The 23,357-nt window shown below is 42.1% G+C and overlaps 2 protein-coding genes across 6 annotated transcripts in view; one reads left to right on the plus strand and one right to left on the minus strand.

Annotated features, from left to right (window-relative positions):
* cers1 (ceramide synthase 1) overlaps window positions 1–22,634 on the minus strand; it is a 46,629-nt gene extending 23,995 nt beyond the window's left edge. Inside the window, exon 1 of one of the 2 annotated variants that reach the window (XM_064934957.1) lies at window positions 21,259–22,634. In XM_064934957.1, coding sequence (XP_064791029.1) covers window positions 21,259–21,513 — 255 coding nt within the window. In that variant the 5' untranslated portion in view covers window positions 21,514–22,634. Of the gene's footprint in view, window positions 1–8,112; window positions 8,198–21,258 lie in introns of those variants that run through there. The other variant, XM_064934961.1, reaches the window with a different exon arrangement.
* Window positions 3,903–8,513, plus strand: LOC135512689 (uncharacterized). 4 transcript variants are annotated; one of them, XM_064934964.1, is made up of 6 exons: window positions 3,921–3,977; window positions 6,581–6,631; window positions 6,795–6,942; window positions 7,141–7,471; window positions 8,074–8,344; window positions 8,433–8,513. In XM_064934964.1, the coding sequence occupies exons 1-6, from the start codon at window positions 3,941–3,943 to the stop codon at window positions 8,477–8,479; spliced, it is 885 nt and encodes a 294-aa protein (XP_064791036.1). In that variant the 5' UTR covers window positions 3,921–3,940; the 3' UTR covers window positions 8,480–8,513. The 4 variants fall into 4 exon arrangements, with proteins under 4 accessions (XP_064791035.1, XP_064791036.1, XP_064791038.1 ...); XM_064934963.1 differs by lacking the exon at window positions 6,581–6,631 and having other exon boundaries at window positions 3,903–3,977; window positions 6,749–6,942; XM_064934966.1 differs by lacking the exon at window positions 6,581–6,631 and having other exon boundaries at window positions 3,940–3,977.
* Window positions 22,635–23,357: the final 723 nt, after the last annotated feature.

The raw sequence follows: 23,357 nt of genomic DNA on the forward strand, positions 1-23,357 counted from the left end.
GAGGAATAAAATTCCACATAGAAGTGGGTCTTCTTAGGAATTGTTTTATCCAATTGATCTTAAAAGTATTATTTAAGGTGGTAAAGTCCAGAAAATTCAGCCCACCATTCTCAAAGTGTTCATTACAACAGTTTTCCTAATGTAATGGGTACGGTTTCTCCACAGAAAGTTGGAAAGCATCTGGTCTATCTTCTTATTTTACTGTCAAGATATAAAAGATAGAGCACCATATGTTAGTCTAGAGATTCCTAATAACCAGGGCTGAAGGTCTCTTCCTTTAAAGATAAGTCCCTCTGTCGCCATTGATTTAGCTTCTTCTGGGGTTTTTTAATAAGAGGGTTCAAATTTAGTAAGCCTCTAGCCTTCTGATCCTTTGTAATGGTTATGCCTAAATATCTAAGTTCTTCTTTTACTGGAATATCATAATATGAAGGTGTCACACAATCTTTAACAGCCATGAGTTCACATTTATTAATGTTAAGATAGACCAGATACTTTGGAAAAGGATTGTATCACATTGATCGATATGGGAATTTGGTTAGCATCTTTCAGAAAAAGTGTAGTATCGTCAGCCAGCTGGCTTATAATAATTTCTTTACCAGATTTGGAAATAGCTTGAACAGGACTATTATTTAAAGAATTTGTAAGAAGTTGGGTGATTAATAAAAACAGGTATGGAGAGATAGAAATTAGGCAAGGTTGTCCTCTCTTTAACTCAAATCTAGGTGAGGTGCCATATTTCAATTTGATAGAGCTGTTACCATTTGTTTAGAGTCTTAATATCCTTACAGAAAAAATCCCCAAAGCCAAGTCTCTCAAGGGAGTGGAAGAGGAACTGATGCTCTACTGTGTCAAATGCTTTATAAAAATCTATAAATAATATGAAGCTATCCTCAGATATTAGGTCTGAGTAGTCAAGAATGTCTAATACTAGTCTGACATGGTTAGAAATATGTATGTTCCTCATAAAGCAAAACTGTGTTTCATCAATGATTGCATCCAGGACATCTTTAATTATTTTTGCAAGTAGTAAGGCTATTATCTTACAGTCATTATAAGAAGACAAACTGGACGGCAGTTATCGATGAGCAGCACTTATTTTTTAGGCTTGCCGAAAATAGTCATGTACAGTGAGATTATAGAGCGAGCCACGACCAAAATAGAGCGTAGATTCGTTGCTAGGCAACACAGACGCAAACTGTAGGGAGCAGCACTGGGAGAGAGAGAAACAGCATGAAGCGCTTAATAGCTGCTAGGCTTGCCACCCAAAAGGTTTCACAGTACTTCTCTCCTGTTCTACTGGTTTTCATATGAACTTTCTTTCATTGACTAGAAGCCAAAGGCACAATCCTAGTCATACGAACAAGGGAGTGTGCCAGAGCGCAGAATAACTAATGAATTTATGAACGCTCAACACCCGTTGAATATGGCTGGTCTCAGCAAACGTCGGCAAAAAAACGTAATTAAATTGTTGCCAATGAAACAGTTACGCTCTGGATAACATGAAAACAGCCTAAGAAGCTCTGCTAGGTTGAGTGAGGTGTTCTGTCATTTGTGTCTGGAATTGAGATGGCCCTCAACCAATCATGCTATTTTGTTTTTTTTTCGCCGTAACTTGTTTTGTACATAATGTTGCTGCTACCTTCTCCTATGATCGATAGGAGCTTCTAAACACCAGAACTGGGATTGCTCACCTCAAACTCTTCAATGAGTTGGACGCGAGGGATACACTGTTGACACCCGACCAGGCCTCGATCCCAGTGATTCGCTGGAGGAGGAAACGTAGATTTCGAGGCAAAAGATCAGGGTGCTTTGTGAGGACCAGGCGACGAGTGGCTAACCTGCCCTTGCCCTCCGTTCTGCTAGCTAACGTTCAAACGCTAGAAAATAAATGGGATGAGCTGAAAGCACTGATATCCTACCAACGGGACATTAAAAACGGTAATATTGTATGCTTCACTGAGTCGTGGATGAACGACGACACTAAGAACATAGAGCTAGCGGGTTGTACACTCTGTTGGCAAGACAGAACAGCAGCCTCTGGTAAAACACAGGGCGGGGGCCTATGCATTTATGTAAACAGTTGGTGCATGATATCTACGGAAGTCTCGAAGTTTTGCTCGCCTGAGGTGGAGTATCTTATGATAAGCTGCAGACTGTTACAGAGTCTAGTTGATAGGTAATCGACTAGCCTGACTTCGCGTGTAGGGATTTGTACAATGCTTGAACAAGGCTATTGAACTTGACATTGGTGTCTGTCTTTATTCCTTCATCCAACATATCATACTGAAACACAGAACTCACTATTTACCCAGAGAGTTTATCTGTTTTTTTTTTGTAGCTGTCTATATACCACCACAGAGCGAGGTTGGAACTAAATCTGCACTGAATGAGCTGTATTTGGCCATAAACTGTCAAATGTTAATCCAGAGGCAGCGTTCCTAGTGGCCGTGACTTTAATGCAAGGAAACTTAAACAGTTTTACCAAATTTCTATCAACATGTTAAATGTACAACCAGAGGTTAAAAAAAATCTAGACCACCTCTACTCCACACACAGAGAAGTGTACAAAGCTCTCCCTCGCCCTCCATTTGGCAAATCTGACCATATCTCTATCCTCCCGATTCCTGCTTAGAAGCAAGAATTAAAGCAGGAAGCACCATTGACTCAGTCTATAAAAAAGTGGTCAGATGAAGCAGATGCTAATCTACAGGATTGTTTTGCTAGCACAGACTGGAATATATTCTGGGATTCTTCCAATTGCATTGAGGAGTACACCACATCAGTCACTGGCTTGATCAATAAGTGCATCGAGGAGGTCGTCCCCACAGTGACTGTATGTACATACCCCAACCAGAAGCCATGGATTACAGGCAACATCCGCACTGAGCTAAAAAGGGTAAAGCTGCTGCTTTCAAGAAGCAGGACTCTAACCCGGAAGCGTATAATAAATCCCGCTATGCCATCCGACGAACCATCAAACAGGCAAAGTGTCAATACAGGACTAAGATCCAATCGTACTACACCGGCTCCGACGCTCGTCGGATGTGGCAGGACTTGCAAACTATTACAGAAGCACAGCCGAGAGCTGCCCAGTGACACAAGCCTACCAGACGAGCTAAATAACTAATATGCTTGCTTCGAGGCAAGAAACACTGAAACATGCATTAGAGCATCAACTGTACTGGATGACTGTGTGATCACGCTCTCCCGCAGCCAATGTGCGCAAGACCTTTAAACAGGTCAACATTCACAAGGCCGCTGGGCCAGATGGATTACCAGGACGTGTACTCTGAGCATGCGCTGACCAACTGGCAAGTGTCTTCACTTCACTTTCAACCTCTCCCTGTCTGAGTCTGTAATACCAACATATTTCAAGCAGACCACCATAGTCCCTGTGCCCAATGACACTAAGGTAACCGGCCTAAATGACTACTGACCAGTAGCACTCATGTCTGTAGGCATGAAATGCTTTGAAAGGCTGGTCATGACTCACATCAACACCATTATCCCAGAAACCCTAGACCCACTCCAATTTGCATACCACACCAACAGATCCACAGATGATGCAATCTCTATTGCACTCCACACTAACCTTTCCCACCTGGACAAAAGGAACACCAATGTGAGAATGCTATTCATTGACTACAGCTCAGTGTTCAACACCATAGTGCCCTCAAACTCATTACAAAGCTAAGGACCCTGGGACGAAACAGCTCCCTCCGCAACTAGATCCTAGACTTCCTGCCGGGCTGGCCCCAGGTGGTAAGGGTAGATAACAACACATCCGCCACGCTGATCCTCAGCATGGGGGCCCTTCAGGGGTGTTGTTATCTACCCTTACCACCTGGGGCCAGCACAGCAGAAAGTCTAGTATCCAGTTGCAGAGGGAGCTGTTTAGTCCCAGGGTCCTTAGCTTTGTAATGAGTTTGAGGACACTATGGTGTTGTACCTGCAGGATAGAACAGCGGTGTCTGGTAAGACAAGGGGCAGGGGACTATGTATTTCTGTAAATAACAGATGGTGCATGATATCTAAGGAAGTCTTGAGCTTATACTTATACGCCTGAGGTAGAGTATCTCATGATAACCTGCAGACCACACTATCTATCTAGAGTTTATCTGTATTTTTCGTAGCTGTTTACATTCAACCACAGACTGAGGTTGGCACAAAGACAGCATTGAATGAGCTGTATTACGCCATAAGCAAAAAATAACACGCTCACCCAGAGGCAGTGCTCCTAGTAGCTGGGGATTTTAATGCAGGGAAACTTAAATCTGTTTTACCAAATTTCTATCAGCATGTTAAATGTACAACCAGAGGGGGGGAAAAAAACTCTGGACCACCTTTACTCCACACACAGAGACTCATACAAAGCCAGGGCTCTACAGTGCGAGTATTTCACTCACATAGAAATAGATATGTGCAAAAATTATTTACGAGCACAGTGTGTGAGTAAAGATTACAGTTCACCGTAATCTATTTTTCCCCCGCTGCTAATTGTTTAAAAATTACAAGTCTCACAATCCACATGCGGCATGCACCAACCACAGTAGAGTTTTATGTGATGACGCAGTCCAGTCAGAGTGAGAGAAAGGTGAACAACACTGGAAAAAAGTATCGGTATAGGCTTTAAGTTAAAGTGCAGACATCGCTAAAAAAGAAGCCCATTCAATTTTATTTTAAGCGAGGAGAAAGAGGAATCTGGTGAGGGGGATTCGCAAGGTTTCAACTAATGAAGCCTCTTCACAAGGTTTATCTGAGGCGGCAAACGTTGACATGGTGGCTAACTTTAGAGATGCTGAGAACATTAGCGAACCTGCTGAGAACAACGTTAGTGAAGATACCGGGTCCCCCGCTGTAAGTTCAACGTCCACTGTAGCCAGCGGAGGGATAATATATACAGTTGAAGTCTGAAGTTTACATACACTTAGGTTGGAGTCATTAAAACTCATTTTTCGACCACTTCACAAATTTCTTGTTAATTAACAAACTATTGTTTTGGCAAGTCGAGTTAGGACATCTACTTTGTGCATGACAATTTTTCCAGAAATTGTTGACAGACAGATAATTTCACTTATTATTCACTGTATCACTAAGTTGACTGTGCCTTTACATAGCTTGGAAAATTCCAGAAAATTATGTCATGGCTTTAGAAGCTTCCGATAGGCTAATTGACATAATTTGAGTCAATTGGAGGTGTACCTGTGGATGTATTTCAAGGCCTACCTTCAAACTCAGTGCCTCTTTACTTGACATCATGGGAAAACCAAAAGCAATTAGCTAAGACCTCAGAAAAAAAATTGTAGTCCTCTACAAGTATGGTTCATCCTTGGGAGCAATTTCCAAAAGCCTGAAGGTACCATGTTCATCTGTACAAACAATAGTACGCAAGTACAAACACCATGGGAACACGCAACCGTCATAACGCTCAGGACGAAGACACGTTCTGTCTCCTGGAGATGAACGCATTTTGGAGCGAAAAGTGCATATCAATCCCAGAACAACAGCAAGGGACCTTGTGAATATGCTGGAGGAAACAGGTACAAAAGTATCTATATCCACAATAAAACGAGTCCTGTATCGACATAACCTGAAAGGCCGCTCAGTAAGGAAGAAGCCACTACTTCAAAACCGCCATAAAAAAGCCAGACTACGGTTTGCAACTGGACATGGGGACAAAGATTGTACTTTTTGGAGAAATGTCCTCTGGTCCGATGAAACAAAAATAGAACTGTTTGGCCATAATGGCCATCGTTATGTTTGGAGGAAAATTAGGAGGCTTGCAAGTCGAAGAACACCAACCCAACCGTGAAGCACGGGGGTGGCAGCATCATCTTGTGGGGGTGCTTTGCTGCAGGAGGGACTGGTGCACTTCACAAAATAGATGGCATCATGTGGAAGGACAATTATGTGGATATATTGAAGCAACATCTCAAGACATCAGTCAGGTAGTTAAAGCTTGGTCGCAAATGGGTCTTCCAAATGGACAATGACCCCAAACATACTTCCAAAGTTGTAGCAAAATGGCTTAAGGACAACAAAGTCAAGGTATTGGAGTGGCCATCACAAAGCCTTGACCTCAATCTCATAGAAGATTTGTGGGCAGAACTGAAGGTGTGTGCGAGCAAGGAGGCCTACAAATTTGACTGATTTACACCAGCTCTGTCAGGAGGAATGGGCCAAAATTCACCCAACTTATTGTGGGAAGCTTGTGGAAGGCTACCCGAAACGTTTGACCCAAGTTAAACAATTTAAAGGCAATGCTACCAAATACTAATTGAGTGTACGTAAACTTCTGACCCACTGGGAATGTGATGAAAGAAATAAAAGCTGAAATAAATCATTCTACTATTATAATGACATTTCACATTCTTAAAATTAAGTAGTGATCCTAACTGACCTAAGACAATTATTTTTTACTAGGATTAAATGTCAGGAATTGTGAAACTGAGTTTAAATGTATTTGGCTTAGGTGAATGTAAACTTCTGACTTCAACTGTAGATTCAAAGTGAATTGGCTCAAAATGTTCCCATGGCTAGAGTTAGAAAACAACGTCATGTTCTGCAAATATTGTAGAGGTCAATCTCCTGGTCAGACAACAGACCCTTGAGCACTCCCATGCCATTGGTAAGTCTCTTCATAGGCTTTATTCTTGTGTAAAGTGTCATCATTATTCGTAATGGAGATAGAATTTAGTTTGTCAGAAATACTTTGGTATAAAAATTTAAAAATTTGTCATTCGAGGTGTTTTTGGATGCCACCAAGGCTGCATTTCTTGCTGTTTGCCCAGAGGAGGATGGAGGGTCATGGAAGAAGAAGTGTATCTCCTTCTTAGCAGATGGTGCCTCCGTGAACATGGGCTACCGTGGGGGAGTGATTGCCCACCTGCAGAGAGAGGCAGGGGGGCATATAACCCCAATCCACTGTATGCCACATAGGTTTGTAACTAATACATTCTCTATGATTTGATTTGCTGGCAGAGAATGTTAAACAATACTGTGTGTGCGTGTGTCTGTGTGCGTGCATGCGCAAAGTGCTGGAATGGTAAATACCACAGAATTATTGTTTTCTGTTGGCACAAGAGACGGACGGGGGGACGGTGAATTGTTTGGAAGATTCTGTTCTGACTTTCACAGGCTGGAGCTGGCAATACTGACCATTCAGAAGAAAGAGCCAAAGGTGTCTGTCGTGTACGTTCTTCTGAATCCGATATGGAAGACATACCACTTCAGCGGAAAATCCAAAACGAGAGCTCTATGTTTTCGGGCAAGAGCTCGGTGTGGATATTTGCACACGCCTAGGGTCAAGGGAACTCGCTGGGTCCCCCATATCCACAGAGCCCTCAAAGTGTTCCTACAGCATGGACAAGACAAGGACGTTGCCACTGACGAATGCCAGTACTCCGTTGTTCTGCAGCACCTGGCCATAGCATCAAAAACAGCGGAAGTTCAATGGAGGGCAAAGAAGGTCCGTTTTACACAGGAAATGTAATACCACACTAGTTTTAAAAAATAGGTTCAAGACTCAAATGAACTTTCAGAATCAAGTAATTGACAGGTGACAGTTTATTTATTCACTACTTAACAGATAAAGTGGGAAATGGAGAATGCACTCTTGTGCATTCTGCCCTTTTCCCTCAGACATGTTTGAGGAGCTATCCTCACTTATCCTCACCCTGAAAAGGAATGACCTGATCCTCCCCCAAGCCAAGTCAGAGTTGAGGAAGACCGTGACCAGACTGGAAGCACTAAAGCTTAGGGCAAAGGCAGGAGGCATGCTGGAGAAGATCCAGACCATGCTTGCTCAGTGCTCAGCAGCAGGGTGATGAGAGGAGATTCGAGGTGTGTTAGGATGAGAGCTTGTTAGGATGTAAGAGAAATCAAGGATTAAAATCAATGATTGAGACAGATTCTCACAGAGAATCTATGTATTTGTTGCCCAATAGAACAATTGGAGAGTAAGGAGGGAAATGCAGTGGAGAAGTCTTTAGAAATGTTTTATGGGAGACAGACAAATGGCCAGACATTTCATTGTGTGTTGGGTGTGTGTGTGTGTTATTTCTGTTAAAGGGAATAACACTGAAGGGGAATCTGAAAGGCTTCACGGACCTCACCAATCCCCAGCTGAAGCAGCACGTGGAGGTGGCCATCAACATGGGCGTGGATGATCTCAAAGCCAGGTTTGGTAGTTTGCTGAAGGATGAGGGTGTCCAGATCCCAGTGGAGTCTTTCAGAGTGCTAAACCCTGACACATGGCCAGGAGACCAGGCCAGCCTTCTCACCTTTGGCGAAGATGGTGTGTGTGGCAGACCTGATGAGGCATTTCAAGGAGCCTCTAGAGGTAAGAATTTATTTGACACTGCATTGCCATATGAGACAATGTTATGCTTGCATATTTTCAAACTCACTTGCTCTGTCCAATCCTGCAGATCGGGGTGCAACATGGCTGCAATCCAGGATGAGTGGCAGGGGCTGAAAATCCTGGTCAGCCACAATTTCAAGGACACATCCTACAGTGGCCTGTGGGAGACCATGTTAACAAAGGACCCCTACAGGCACGATTACAAAGTAGACTAACAGTCCTGAGTGGCTATGTATGGTATCCTTCTATAGTTGGTTTTGATAAGTTAGTGGTAAGAGTTTAAATGAAATTTAAAGTTATCATCTTTTCCCTAGAACATACTGTAGCTGGTGCAGCTTATGCTGGTGCTGCCCATTTCAGCCGCCCAGTGTGAGCGAGGCTTCTCTGCACAGAACCAGATTAAGAATTCGACAAGAAGCTGCCTTGGGGTCTCCACCAGCGAAGACCTGATGAGGATCAGCCTGGAGGCGTCTTCTGTCGAGGAGTTGGATCCCACTCCTGCCGTGGACCGCTGGCTGACCTCTAAGCGTGCCAGACGGCCAACATACAAAAGCAGCTGGACAACTGATATCCTTTGCATCTAGTAGGCATGGGTCAATGTGTGATTTTGGTGGTATGTGCTGTTGCACAGATGTTTGTCCCTTAGTACACGCTCACATACAGAGTATAAATATGTATGTTAATAAACTCTGTGTTACTTGAACATTGTTCACTGTGCTCCTACATTTTTACATTTAGGAGCACATGTACTCCTTGGGAAAAAAGTTAGGGTAGAGCCCCGAAAGCTTGCCTTCCATTTGGCAAATCTGACCATAATTCTATTCTCTGGATTCCCCACTCCCCGCTTTTACACCGTTGCTACTCTCTGTTGTTATCATCTATGCATAGTCACTTTAACTCTACATACATGCACATATTACCTCAACTAACCGGTGCCCCCGCACATTGACTCTGTAGCGGTACCCCCCTGTATAGTCTCGCTATTGTTTTTTTACTGCTGCTTTTTAATTACTTGTTACTTTTATCTCTTATTCTTATCAGTATTTTTTTTAACTGCATTATTGGTTCGGGGTTCGTAAGTAAGCATTTCACTGTAAGGTCTACACCTGGTTCTCCAGATTGCATTTACGAACACAAGTTTCTAATGGAGATGTTAAACTCTGTCACATGAAACGGCTCGCATCAGGTGTGTCTTTAAGAACAGTGCTTTCCCACAATCTGCAATTTGGCAAATGTTTAAAAATGATGTATTACATTCATTGCTTCATTACAGTAGTTGCATGTTCAGTAATATGGGAGGATAGGCTCGCTATTGTTGCATGTTTTTTAAGTCTTAGTGAAAACATTTCTTTCCATGTATTTTCTGCTGGTCATGTAATTTTACTGTTTGAAACACATTTAACCGTTTGTTAATTAACTGTTAATGGGGGTTGGTTAGTCGGCAGCAAAATTGACCGAATGTTGCATCACTAAGTGAGAGAGAGTGATGTCATTTCCTGCCATTTGCAGCAAGACAAAAATGAACTATTATTCACACAAGCTGTTCCGTTCTCATTGCATGTGTATGTGTGAGCATATGGGCATCATCCATAATGCAACAGGCATGAAATTGGCAACACTAAGAGGGTGCATAAAGCCAGGAGCCTGCGGTTTATGAGGTCACTGTAATAACCACGTCACTGCCTGCCGGGCCGAGCCAGGGGGTCATATAGTAGGAACTAAAGGAGAGGCTAGCTGATTAGTGTTCATTTTATTAACGACGCTTAGACCGTATGACACTACAGGGATGAGTCAAGAACTATATAGACTCGCATCCACTGGGTAAATCTTTGACAAGATGGAGGAGGCTTAGCGATGAGAAGGAGGTGGTCCTTTCTATTTCTGACGCAGATCACGCTGTAAGTCCTGCCTCTCCCATCTCCTTATTAGTTTATAGAAGCAGGTACCCACGTGCCATTTCCTCATCGGTTACAGCCACGTGGGTGACTGAAATACGAACGAGGTCAGTGGCGGTAATGCACCTCATTTATGAAAGTTGCCAATCGCAATATAAAGTCAAGAGAAGAAAAAGCATGTAAGGAAGAGAGATGACTAGAAACGATTCGAATGACCGTTTTATGTGTGGATTAATTGGCAGAGTAGAGGACCTTGTGCATTTCAGGTAAAATAACTCAATGTTTATATCCCAGGACCAATTTGCTAGCAACAACAAGCTAGCTAAATAGGACAAATTAGCAAGTGCAAGCTAACTAGCTAAATTGCCATAAATGATTAATGCTTTTCGACCTGTCCCCAAATTAATATAATTGGTTCACAGTTTGTTTTGATATTTTAACATGCGTATCGTGGGGACAAAATAAATGTATGCACAATGGTGCACGCGCGCAGCCAGTTTGGGTTCCGTGTAACAGTGTTGCGAGAGGGGGAGGAGGAGATGGACAACAACACTAAGTGGAAATTACAGAAGAATTTGCTATTTTCCTACAATTATAAATGTGCGGATGTACACTAGCCCTTCAACTGCCTAACGAGAAGCTTCCATGTAGGCCTAAATCCTGTTCAAAAACCACTGAAAAGTATTAAACTACGGTACTACCTTTAAAAAGCATGGAAAGTGGGAAACTCCTTGTCAACAGGCTGGATATCTATTATATCCTACTACTAATGATTGGTCCCACCACAACTCTCTCAGACTCTGGGCTCTCCAGCGCTATGTTGTGCTGAGGAGACAATGAGCTCCGATTTCCTTTGCCCTCTCAATCGTATTGTCATAGAGTAGCCTTGTTGTTGGGGTTACAGAGCTCTGCCAAGTTTGACAGCCACAATGTGCTGTCTCTCTACAGAGGGACATGTTTTGTTGTTGTGGTCAAGGCTGTGCATTCCAGCTTGCCAGGGGAAAGACAGACGGTAAACACAAGTTATTTGTAGGAGTTGTTTAGTTAATCATAATAAATTAGTTCCTGTCTGCTTCATACGCTATTTTGTTAAAGCCAGTTATATAGAGACCGGCTACACTTAATCAATATTTATATGAGAGGATGTAAGGATCATCTCTTGTCAGACGGTTTTAGAAATTAGAATAACCAGGAAGTTAGTTAGTCAGGAGAGATGTTGACAGAGTCAGTAGGTAGTTGCCCCTAACCACTGATACAGGGTCAGATTATATAATTTTCCCATCCCCAAATGGTTTACATTAGGATCTGATCCAAGACCTGTGGTTGAGGGCGCCTTCTACATCAAGTGGTTTTGAAACATAGCCCAATGCTGATAAGCCCTAAAACCAGGCTAACACTGTCAAGTACATGTATTTGCTGCGAGCGGGAGACAGGAATTCATAAGAGGGGTTATAAACTGCTGCTGAGTGCATTTCAGTTAGGCTTGGCACGTTTGCCTGGACCCTGAGAGGCTGTGGCTGTGGAGAAGCAGGCAGGCCATGTATCAGTGCCAAAATTGGCGCCGTTAATAAGAGCTGGGTGTGCTGCGCCAGCTTAGCCGAGCCCTGGCCCCAGTTGCAGCACTATAGCAGCAGGAAGTGGAAGTCAGGCATCGTGCACTTTCACACCCACACTCACTAGTAAATATACAGACAGTCAAGGCAGACACGCACACACCCGCACACAATCATACACTGACCTCCTTGTCATATAGGCAGGTGTACAGCAATAAAATAACAGTACCACCAAGTGTAAGTGTTAGTTAATCATAAACAGCATCCCAATGTTTTACACAAGGCTAACACTGATACAGAGAGCCTTTAGGGCCCTACAGTTTATTGTCTGAGCCCAAGTCTTCTAAGCTGACACCTCTGCCCTCGGTGCAGTGCAGTGACCGAGTTAAGACAGTGTAATAACAGTAACTACAAAGCCTGAAGGTGACTGACCGCTCTGAGCCATCTGCCAATCAGAGCTCAACAGTTTGCATCTACAGTGCCTTGCGAAAGTATTCGGCCCCCTTGAACTTTGCGACCTTTTGCCACATTTCAGGCTTCAAACATAAAGATATAAAAATGTATTTTTTTGTGAAGAATCAGCAACAAGTGGGACACAATCATGAAGTGGAACGACATTTATTGGATATTTCAAACTTTTTTAACAAATCAAAAACTGAAAAATTGGGCGTGCAAAATTATTCAGCCCCTTTACTTTCAGTGCAGCAAACTCTCTCCAGAAGTTCAGTGAGGATCTCTGAATGATACAATGTTGACCTAAATGACTAATGATGATAAATACAATCCACCTGTGTGTAATCAAGTCTCCGTATAAATGCACCTGCACTGTGATAGTCTCAGAGGTCCGTTAAAAGCGCAGAGAGCATCATGAAGAACAAGGAACACACCAGGCAGGTCCGAGATACTGTTGTGAAGAAGTTTAAAGCCGGATTTGGATACAAAAAGATTTCCCAAGCTTTAAACATCCCAAGGAGCACTGTGCAAGCGATAATATTGAAATGGAAGGAGTATCAGACCACTGCAAATCTACCAAGACCTGGCCGTCCCTCTAAACTTTCAGCTCATAAAAGGAGAAGACTGATCAGAGATGCAGCCAAGAGGCCCATGATCACTCTGGATGAACTGCAGAGATCTACAGCTGAGGTGGGAGACTATGTCCATAGGACAACAATAAGTCGTATTGCACAATCACATCTGGCCTTTATGGAAGAGTGGCAAGAAGAAAGCCATTTCTTAAAGATATCCATAAAAAGTGTAGTTTAAAGTTTGCCACAAGCCACCTGGGAGACACACCAAACATGTGGAAGAAGGTGCTCTGGTCAGATGAAACCAAAATTGAACTTTTTGGCAACAATGCAAAACGTTATCTTTGGGGTAAAAGCAACACAGCTCATCACCCTGAACACCATATACCCACTGTCAAACATGGTGGTGGCAGCATCATGGTTTGGGCCTGCTTTTCTTCAGCAGGGACAGGGAAGATGGTTAAAATTGATGGGAAGATGGATGGAGCCAAATACAGGACCATTCTGGAAGAAAACCTGATGGAGTCTGCAAAAGACCTGAGACTGGGACGGAGATTTGTCTTCCAACAAGACAATGATCCAAAACATAAAGCAAAATCTACAATGGAATGGTTCAAAAATAAACATATCCAGGTGTTAGAATGGCCAAGTCAAAGTCCAGACCTGAATCCAATCGAGAATCTGTGGAAAGAACTGAAAACTGCTGTTCACAAATGCTCTCCATCCAACCTCACTGAGCTCGAGCTGTTTTGCAAGGAGGAATGGGAAAAAAATTCAGTCTCTCGATGTGCAAAACTGATAGAGACATACCCCAAGCGACTTACAGCTGTAATCGCAGCAAAAGGTGGCGCTACAAAGTATTAACTTAAGGGGGCTGAATAATTTTGCACGCCCAATTTTTCAGTTTTTGATTTGTTAAAAAAGTTTGAAATATCCAATAAATGTCGTTCCGCTTCATGATTGTGTCCCACTTGTTGTTGATTCTTCACAAAAAAATACAGTTTTATATCTTTATGTTTGAAGCCTGAAATGTGGCAAAAGGTCGCAAAGTTCAAGGGGGCCGAATACTTTCGCAAGGCACTGTATATCCTCCAAATAGAAAGTCCTTAAAAAGGTGTTTTTCACAGTAAAATCAGAGAGGCCATCTTATGTGAAGACATGTACCACATGACCACAATGTCAGACACAATATCATACTCTCAAGGTCAGGAGTTTTTCCGAATCATGTGCACAGGAAGAAAAAAAAAGTCCTAGTCCTAATCTATAGGTAACTAGTGCCCAGAGTTTTTACAGTGTGGTCGGTTGGGAGTTTGTTGTATTAGAGAGACTATTGTTGCTGCATGAGGGCCAGTCAGTCAGTCCGTCAGTCAGTCAGTGGGTTCACTGTAGGTCCTGTCTCTCTCTACTCCCCCTCCATCTCAGACGCTTCTTTATATACCCATGCTGCCACAGAGAGTTTGTGGGAATAGTCCCCTGATAGCTTCAAATATTTAAGGGAGTAGTAGAATAGGAGCACCCAGGAGATTTCAAAAAGCCTTGTGTTTTATTTATGGCGTCCCTTAATTCTACGAGAGGCTGAAGTTGTTGGGCTATATTGGAGTACCCATTCCTCAGATGAAAGCTAGATAGTTTAGCCTCAATGCGTCACTGGATGCTAATTTTCGTTAACATGATTTACATCCCTTGGCATTTCTCAATCACCTTTTGGGTGCGTCTTACGCAACACACACAAAACACGTAATTCGAGAAATACCCCAATAGTGTTGCATCAGATTGTACTAGTGTAATTAATTGCGAAAGTCCCGGCCATTTCTCATCCAGGGTCTGTCCATAGTAGTTGTGACTAAAAAAGAAAAACCGCCCATTCCCTGACCACATCTGAGCCAACATATGGGGCCTATGATATAGCATTTAGCTTTACTCCTAACCCAGCCAAATGTCCAAATTAATAATGAGCTGTGAGCCACATCTGTTGGAACGGACATTGGAGCACCTCCCAGTCAACCCCAACAGTGCGAGAGGCAGGGGCGCCACGGCAGGGTATGGCAGTCGTCATAACCTCGCTCAACACCAAAATCATTCAAATTCCGATTAAAGGCAAATGCAGTTTAGCGGGATTCGCGGGCTGACGTTAGGACCATGCAGACGCTTGGAAGCGAGACCGAAGGCTGTTTGTATGGCTGGCTGTTTTTTTGGAGAGCACATCGACGCAGCTGCAGGGAACAACTGGGCTTTTTCTCAAAACAGTGCAGTGGTAAAGTTGGCTGTAGTAGATGGCTTTGGCTAGGCAACTGCTGTTTGACTTGACATCAGGGCTCAACATTAACGCTTGTCCTCTTGTCCGGGGCAAGTTACAAAAAAAAATTGTCGGACAAGAAGAATATAGATTTCACACTAAAATCACAATATTAAACAATTACACAGATCATAATTATATCAAAGGCCAACATTTGTGTCACATTCTGACCATAGTTCTGTTATTTTATTCTTTGTTTTAGTATGGTCAGGGCGTGAGTAGGGGTGGGCAGTCTGTTTGTTTTTCTATGTTGGTTTTTGTGTTCGGCCTAGTATGGTTCTCAATCAGAGACAGGTGTCGTTAGTTGTCTCTGATTGAGAATCATACTTAGGTAGCCTGGGTTTCACTTTTGGTTTGTGGGTGTTTGTTTCCGTGTGAGTGTTTGGGCCACACGGTACTGTTTCGGTTTTGTAAATTCACGTCATCGTTTATTGTTTTGATTCAGTGTTCAGTGCTTTCTTTAATTAAAATCATCATGAACACTTAACACGCTGAACCTCCGTCCCAGTCTCAAATCTCTGGAAAACTGAAACAGGTTTCCCTCAAGAATTTCCCTGTATTTAGCGCCATCCATCATTCCTTCAATTCTGACCAGTTTCCCAGTCCCTGCCGATGAAAAACATCCCCACAGCATGATGCTGGCACCCCCATGCTTCACTGTGGGGATGGTGTTCTCGAGGTGATGAGAGGTGTTGGGTTTGTGCCAGACATAGCGTTTTCCTTGATGACCAAAAAGCTCAATTTTAGTCTCATCTGACCAGAGTACCTTCTTACATATGTTTGGGGAGGCTCCCACATGCCTTTTGGCGAACATCAAACGTGTTTGCATATTTTTTTCTTTAAGCAATGGCATTTCTCTGGCCACTTCCGTAAAGCCCAGCTCTGTGGAGTGTACAAAAAAAAAGTGGTCCTATGGACAGATACTCCAATCTACGGTGTGGAGCTTTGCAGCTCCTTCAGGGTTATCTTTGGTCTCTTTGTTGCCCCTCTGATTAATGCCCTTCTTGCCTGGTCCGTGAGTTTTGGTGGGCGGCCCTCTCTTGGCAGGTTTGTTGTGGTGCCATATTCTTTCCATTTTTTAATAATGGATTCAATGGTGCTCTGTGGGATGTTCAGAGTTTCTGATATTTTTTTATAACCCAACCCTGATCTGTAGAGCTCCTTGGTCTTCATGGTGCCGCTTGCTTAGTGGTGTTGCAGACCCTGGGGACTTTCAGAACAATTTTTTTGAATTTTTTGAAACAAGTTATTTTTTTCATTTCACTTCACCTAATTTGGACTATTTTGTCCATTACATGAAATCCAAATAAAAATCAATTTATATTTCAGGTCTTAATGCAACAAAATAGAAAAAACACCAAAGGCGATGAATACTTTGGCAAGGCACTGTAAATATAAAAGCCTACAAGTCAAAGTGTAGGTGATATACATACAGCCTCATGTCCAACTCGATGCGGACATGAGGGAGTCGCCAACAAAACTTTGCCAAACTTCAATATAGCCTAAACTTTAATATAGTCATGTTTGACAAATTATAATGAAGTGTAATTAACATTGACGACGAAATGCTTTATTCTGTCGACATACTTGAGGCACAGTTCGTGCAGATCAAATGGTCACGTGACCTGAGAGTGAAGGAAGGTGCCTGTTGCGCACAGCACATCACCCACCTTGAATCTGAGCAGAGGCAGCCAGCATTTAGGAACTATTTATCCATAAACATAATTGTTTAAAACCTGGACGTTTTATGTCATTTTATGAAGCATGTCTTACCTTGTTTCAAAGTAGCCTAGCTTAATGAAAAATAAAACAAATTCTATTAATTTCATACCATTGGAACCAGCATTTATTGCATGTTCTATTGTTTTACAAATCAACGTTATTTTACTGTCCAGCAACCAAAGGCCACTCCAAGTCATATTAGTAGGGACGTCAAACGATCAGGCTGCTGCATAGACACTATGGAGAGGCTAGTCTAGAGTACCCGGTTAAATTGTGTTTGACAGCATTTTTTTACTCTGTAAATGGTTAAATGAGTGTGAAATTGTTTGAGTGGGCAACATATACTATCACTTTAAATTGACATAGAATTATTTTGCCATATTAAAGTATTGTATATTCCACAAATTTCCCTAGAAATTGGACTGTTTCTGTTACTACCTTACACAAACTTACATTTTCACCTCAAAGAATTGAGTGGAATTACACATCCTTTTTTACCTCAGATTGGTGATATGATTATAAAGGTTTATAGTCATCGTGATGACATAAGACTGATTGCTTAAAATAGATCTTTGTTTTGTTACTGTTGATTTTGTCACACGCTGGGATGCGCAGGACTTATGAAATGGCACAACAAATTTGATGCGGTCTCTCTATAAAAGTCGCTGGCCACACACCAAGACATGGATTTGACAAACAATCACTTAAAAAGCAGCCAACTGTTTACACTGTTGATATCCTATGCCTCATCATGATTAATTTAAGTCAGGGATGGGCAACTGGTGGCCACCCCTATTTTCTTTTTACTCAGTCGGGGTCTCAACTTACTGTTGCGAGTTAGAATAGTAGAATGCACAAGGTGCAATTTCGAAATTTGGTTGTGCATCAGCAGTTTTTATTTTAATTTTATTTTTTATGTCAGTCACTGATAGTCACTCAATTAGCCCATGACAGCTAACATTTTTTAGATTGCTAAATTGACTGGCCGCTAAACTATCTAATGTTATCATGGTCAAATTACTGGATGAGGGATCCCCAATGATTTTGATAGTCAGTCTCACTCAGATATCATATCAAAAACAGCAAACATTTCTCTCCATCCCATGGCAAAATGTGTAGAATTGCAGGAAACCTGCTTTAAACTGCAACATTTTCCCTACTCTGCTGGCAAGAGGGGGGCCACTAAAATGTTCTGCTCACAATGTTTTACATTAAAGTTGCCCATCCCTGGGTTTACATTAACTAACAGAAATAGTGGTCTGTTCCCTTTCCCATGATGGCAGCCTCCCGAAATCAACATTCAACATTCAAAATATAGATATGAGCCTTCTTACAAGTCCTCATTCAACCAACAATGTGTAGGTTATTTCAAGTTTCCGTGTAGCCTTTGGATAGTGTTAGTTTAAAACGTGCTACACTCCAAAACGTTTGTCCCCTGTTCTATTGATTTCAGCATGATACTGATGGAAGTGATTAACCAAAAAGTGTTGCTCTACACTTACCACGTTGGCAACCCACTTGAATCAAAATGCATCACTTCAAAATGTAGCTAGATGTCTTCTACAAACTGTCCTCTAACCAGTGATGTAAAAATGATTCCTATATTCTGTGTGGTTATTGAGCGGTGTTAGTTTTAACAGGACACGCAACCTCATCTCCCCCTACCGAGCTATTGATTTCAACGTGATAATCGATATACAGTGCATCTGGAAAGTATTCAGATCCCTTGACTTTTTCCACATTTTGTTATGTTGCAGCCTTATTCTAAAATTGATTAAATAATATTTTCCCCTCATCAATCTACACACAATAACCCATAATGACAAAGCAAAAACAGGTTTTTAGAAATGTTTGCAAATGTATAAAAAATAAATAAAACTGAAGTATCACATTTACATAACTATTCAGACTCTTTACTCAGTACTTTGTTGTACAGCCTCGAGTCTTCTTGGGTATGACGCTTCAAGCCTGGCACACCTGTATTTGGGGAATTTCTCCCATTCTTCTCTGCAGATCCTCTCAAGTGCTGTCAGGTTGGATGGGGACCATCAATGCACAACTATTTTCAGGTCTCTCCAGAGATGTTTCGATCGGGTTCAAGGCCGGGCTCTGGTTGGGCCACTCAAGGACATTCAGAGACTTGTCCCGAAGCCACTCCTGCGTTGTCTTGGCTGTGTGCTTAGGGCTGTTGTCCTGTTGGAAGGTGAACCTTCACCCCATCCTGAGGTCCTGAGCAGGTTTTCATCAAGGATCTCTCTGTACTTTGCTCCGTTCATCTTTCCCTCGATCCTGACTAGTCTCCAAGTCATTGCCGCTGAAAAACACCCCCACAGCATGATGCTGCCACCACCATGCTTCACTATAGGGATGATGCCAGGTTTCCTCCAGACCAAAAAGTTCAATCTTGGTTTCATCAAAGCAGAGAATCTTGTTTCTCATGGTGTTAGAGTCCTTAAGGTGCCTTTTGGTAAACTCCAATCAGCCTGTCACATGTATTTTACTGAGGAGTGGCTTCCGTCTGGCCACTCTACCATAAAGGTCTGATTCATAAAAGAACTCTGTCAGAGTGACCATCGGATTCTCGGTCACCTCCCTGAACAAGGCCCTTCTCCCCCGATTGCTCAGTTTGCAGGGCGGCCAGCTCTAGGAACAGTCTTGATGTTTCCAAACTGGAAACAGGATGCACTTGTGCTCAATGTTGAGTCTCATAGCAAAGGGTCTGAATATTTATGTAAATAAGGTATCTGTTTTTTTTTAAGTAATAATTTTTCTAAAAACCTATTTTCGCTCTGTCATTATGGGATATTGTGTGTAGATTGATGAGGAAAAACATTTATTTAATCAATTTTAGAATAAGGCTGTAACATAACAAAATGTGGAAAAAGTCAAAGGGTCTGAATACAAAACCCCTTCCCATGTCACTTCGCCATACTCTTGGTTTAGCTGATATGATGCCCCTGGCGGGAGAGTCAGAGTCTGTGCATCTCTCAGCAGAGCCTTGAGTCCCCTACTACTTTAATGGAGCCAAAAGCTGGGAGGATTATGAATGTATTCATTCATTGACAGGCAAAGATATGCTAATGGTGTGTAACACATTCATTGATGGATAACTGACAATGTGTGTGGGGAAAAAATAAAAAAGAGACGCTAGCTACTAGGCTACTCGAAAATAAATGACAAAACAACCTAGAATTGCTGAATATTGCTTTTTTGATGATAGTTTGAGCACGCGCCAGAAAACCACTGTCTTAACCCGCTTGTGTGAGTGCTGTGACGGTAGCTTGAGAGACAATGCTACTGTGGTAGTAGATCTCACATGCATTGATTTCCTCATCAGTCTACGGCCTTAAGCCAATCACCAATGATTAGGAGGCTATACACCCTTAGAAAAAAAGAGTTCCAAAAGGGTTCTTCGGCCGTCCCCATAAGAGCACCCTTTTGGGTTCCAGATAGAACCCTCTGTGGAAAGGGTTTTTACATGGAACCCAAAAAGGTTCTACCTGGATCAAAAAGCAGCCTTCAAAGGGTTATCCTATGGGGACAGCCGAAGAACCCTTTGAGGTTCTAGATAGCCTACACTCTTAGAAAAAAGGTGCTGTCTGTGGTTCACATGTATGTGTCCTTAATCTCCTCAGCAAAGCTTGCTTGCCACATCTCTGCTCTGGTCTTTGTAACCCGGGAGTTAATATTTTATTGCAGAGTCATTAGCTGAGATGAAGGGTTTCCGTAGTCTTACTGAATCAGTTTCCTGGTGTCTGATCTTGATTTTGGCTACAACAGTGAATTTTGCTCTGCCCGGAGTATGCCTAAAGTACCCTCATGTGCATTTTACCATTAAGCCTACGGTCTCAGTGTTCTCAAGGACCCCCTGTGTTCCTAGAACCCCTGGTTGGGAACTACAAGTTGGCACGCACTGAGACACTAAAGAAATCGGAGTGTAGCGTGTAGGCCTTCCTCAGAATGAAGGTATTCATTATTATGATTGAATTTGATGGGCATCAAGATTAACTTGTCAGGAGGACAAGCCCCGGTACAGTAGACAACAATTGTTGAATTCAGCAAGGAGACTAATTTATGATTTTATACCAGAGAGAAACAGATCAGTGTTAAATAATAACCTGTGGTGGGCTTGAAAAGTAAAATGTAATTCACCATAATTGAAATACAATGGTTATCTTATTTCAGTTATACTGCAAGGTTTATGAAACATGTGACATGAACGCCTTTATAAACACCCAATGAAGGCTGAACTCTGATAGAAGGCTCCTGTAATTAGGGAACGAAAATAAGGCCCATGGTTCTTGAAGTAAAGAGGGAAATTATGTATTTCGTGGAGAAAGGTGTATGTGAATGTATAATATGCAAGATTGAGGGGAAAGCTGGGTATGAGGGGTGTATCTACCTTGAACAGACATTCTGTTAGTCCCCGTCGTATCTGCGTCCACATAACGGCGCACATGAAGAACAGGCCGATTTCGGTCCATGTAATATAAGCGTTATCCAGGAGCGTCCTTTTAGAGAGCTCTAGACCGCACGCGCTGCAGTCTCTCAAGGCACTGAGCATCACAGTAGACGCTCTCGTTAGGAGACCCGTATAGCCAGGCATGGGTTCCACCTCCCCGACTCTCATACTGTCATCATCCGTGTGACTGTCCATTGTGTCGGCACGGAAAACGGCGATTTAGAAAACTGACACAGACAGTATGATCGGCGTGTTTTCTCTGTACAGGAGGTAGCCAGGCAAGATCCCGACGCGTCCAAACTACTGTATCTAGCTAGTTATATAGCTAAACTAAAAACTAGAAAAAAAGCTTTAAGCAGCTTAACCTAGTCTCAAGTGGCCTAATGTTAATTCTTTATTTTCTAAATTAGGACGTGGGTTCATTTCACATCAAGATCATTTATGTCTGATTATAAACCTACAAAAACCATGGGTAAACCGGCTGGATTTATTTAATAGCCAACGTTAATTACCTAGCTATAATTATTAGAATTACAAGCTACTGTATTCTATGACCGAGTAAACATTGGCCAGAATTTTGGCAATTCTTATTTTACTCATACCACATCAAAATGTAGCTAACGTTAGCTTGTTAGCCGACTAGCTCGCTAAATTAAATGTACACAATACCGGGTAGACCAGCATTTAAAACGGCTACCAAACTAACGTTAGTTGAATCTATCAGAGATTAGATGTAACTGTAAAATCACGTCCGTGTGCCAAGAAAAACAAATCCAGTAAGTATTATTAGCTATCTGGATAGCTACCTAAACTAAAGATGAGCCATACCAGAGCGCGGTACAGTCGAGGTATCACATGCGATTCTTGTGAGGCCAACGTTAAATTCTGTCTGATCTCCGTTATTCGCCTTATATAACATATCTTCGTCATTTCATCAGCTACAATAACCTATTCCTACCAGATACCAAACCAGTGGTCCTGAAACATTTCTAATACTAAGAAAATAACCAATAACGCCGAAAAAAGACCAGATATCCTCACAATGTTCGCCTTCTTCTGTCGTTCCGCTGCTAGTCGTGTCCTGCGGTGTCTGTGATGCTGCGTCTTGACAAGTGACAGAAAAATGCGTGCTGTTTTAATGGGAATCAATGTAGAACATGATTCCACACCGCACTTGAAACCTCACTGGTTACAATATTAAAAGTACTGCTAGTAAACGTTTTTACCGGCAAGACTATAATGTTCAGCACCCGCACCTAAAACCATTCTAACTAATTGAATGAAGAAAAAAGCAGAGGAGCTGACGTAATTATGGCCCACTACTTTCAAGTACTGGGATTTTTTTTTAACTGAGATAATTTAAAGCGACCGCGCAACATGTAACAGCAGAACGATGCACATCAACAAGATGTCGACTGTTCCAGAAAACACATTCAAATACTATGAAATGCATTTACTCCATGTCCAATCCACTTCAATCCGTGTAGATGAAGGGGAGACAGGTTAAATAAGGATTTTTAAACCTTGAGACATGGATTGTGTATGTGTGCTATTCTGAGGGTGAATGGACAAAATATTTAATTAAGTGCTTTTGAACGGGGTATGGTAGTAGGGTGCCAGACACACCGGGTTGAGTCTTTAAAGAACCAAGCACTGCAACCTTGCAGGGTTTTCATGAATTTAATGGCACCACTCATTTACAAAATGTATAGTTTCAAACACATAAAGAAGGAAACATTGTCTACCTCTAGCGTGGTCTCGTCGGGCCATAATCCATGAATTTCAATAGAATGATACATTTAAAAAATATTGATAAACTGTGTGTACCCTCCACCACTGGTTTCACCACTGGTGGTAAAAGTAAAGATACCTTAATAGAAAATGACTCAAGTAAAAGTCACCCAGTAAAATCCTACTTGAGTTCAAGTCTAAAAGTATTTGGGTTACAATATACTTAAGAATCGAAAGTATAAATCATTGCAAATTCCTTATCAGACGGCACCATTTCCTTATTTTTGTGTTTAGTGAGTCCGCAGGGA

Source organism: Oncorhynchus masou, chromosome 24, assembly GCF_036934945.1.
Source record: "Oncorhynchus masou masou isolate Uvic2021 chromosome 24, UVic_Omas_1.1, whole genome shotgun sequence".
Taxonomy (NCBI): Eukaryota; Metazoa; Chordata; class Actinopteri; order Salmoniformes; family Salmonidae; genus Oncorhynchus; species Oncorhynchus masou.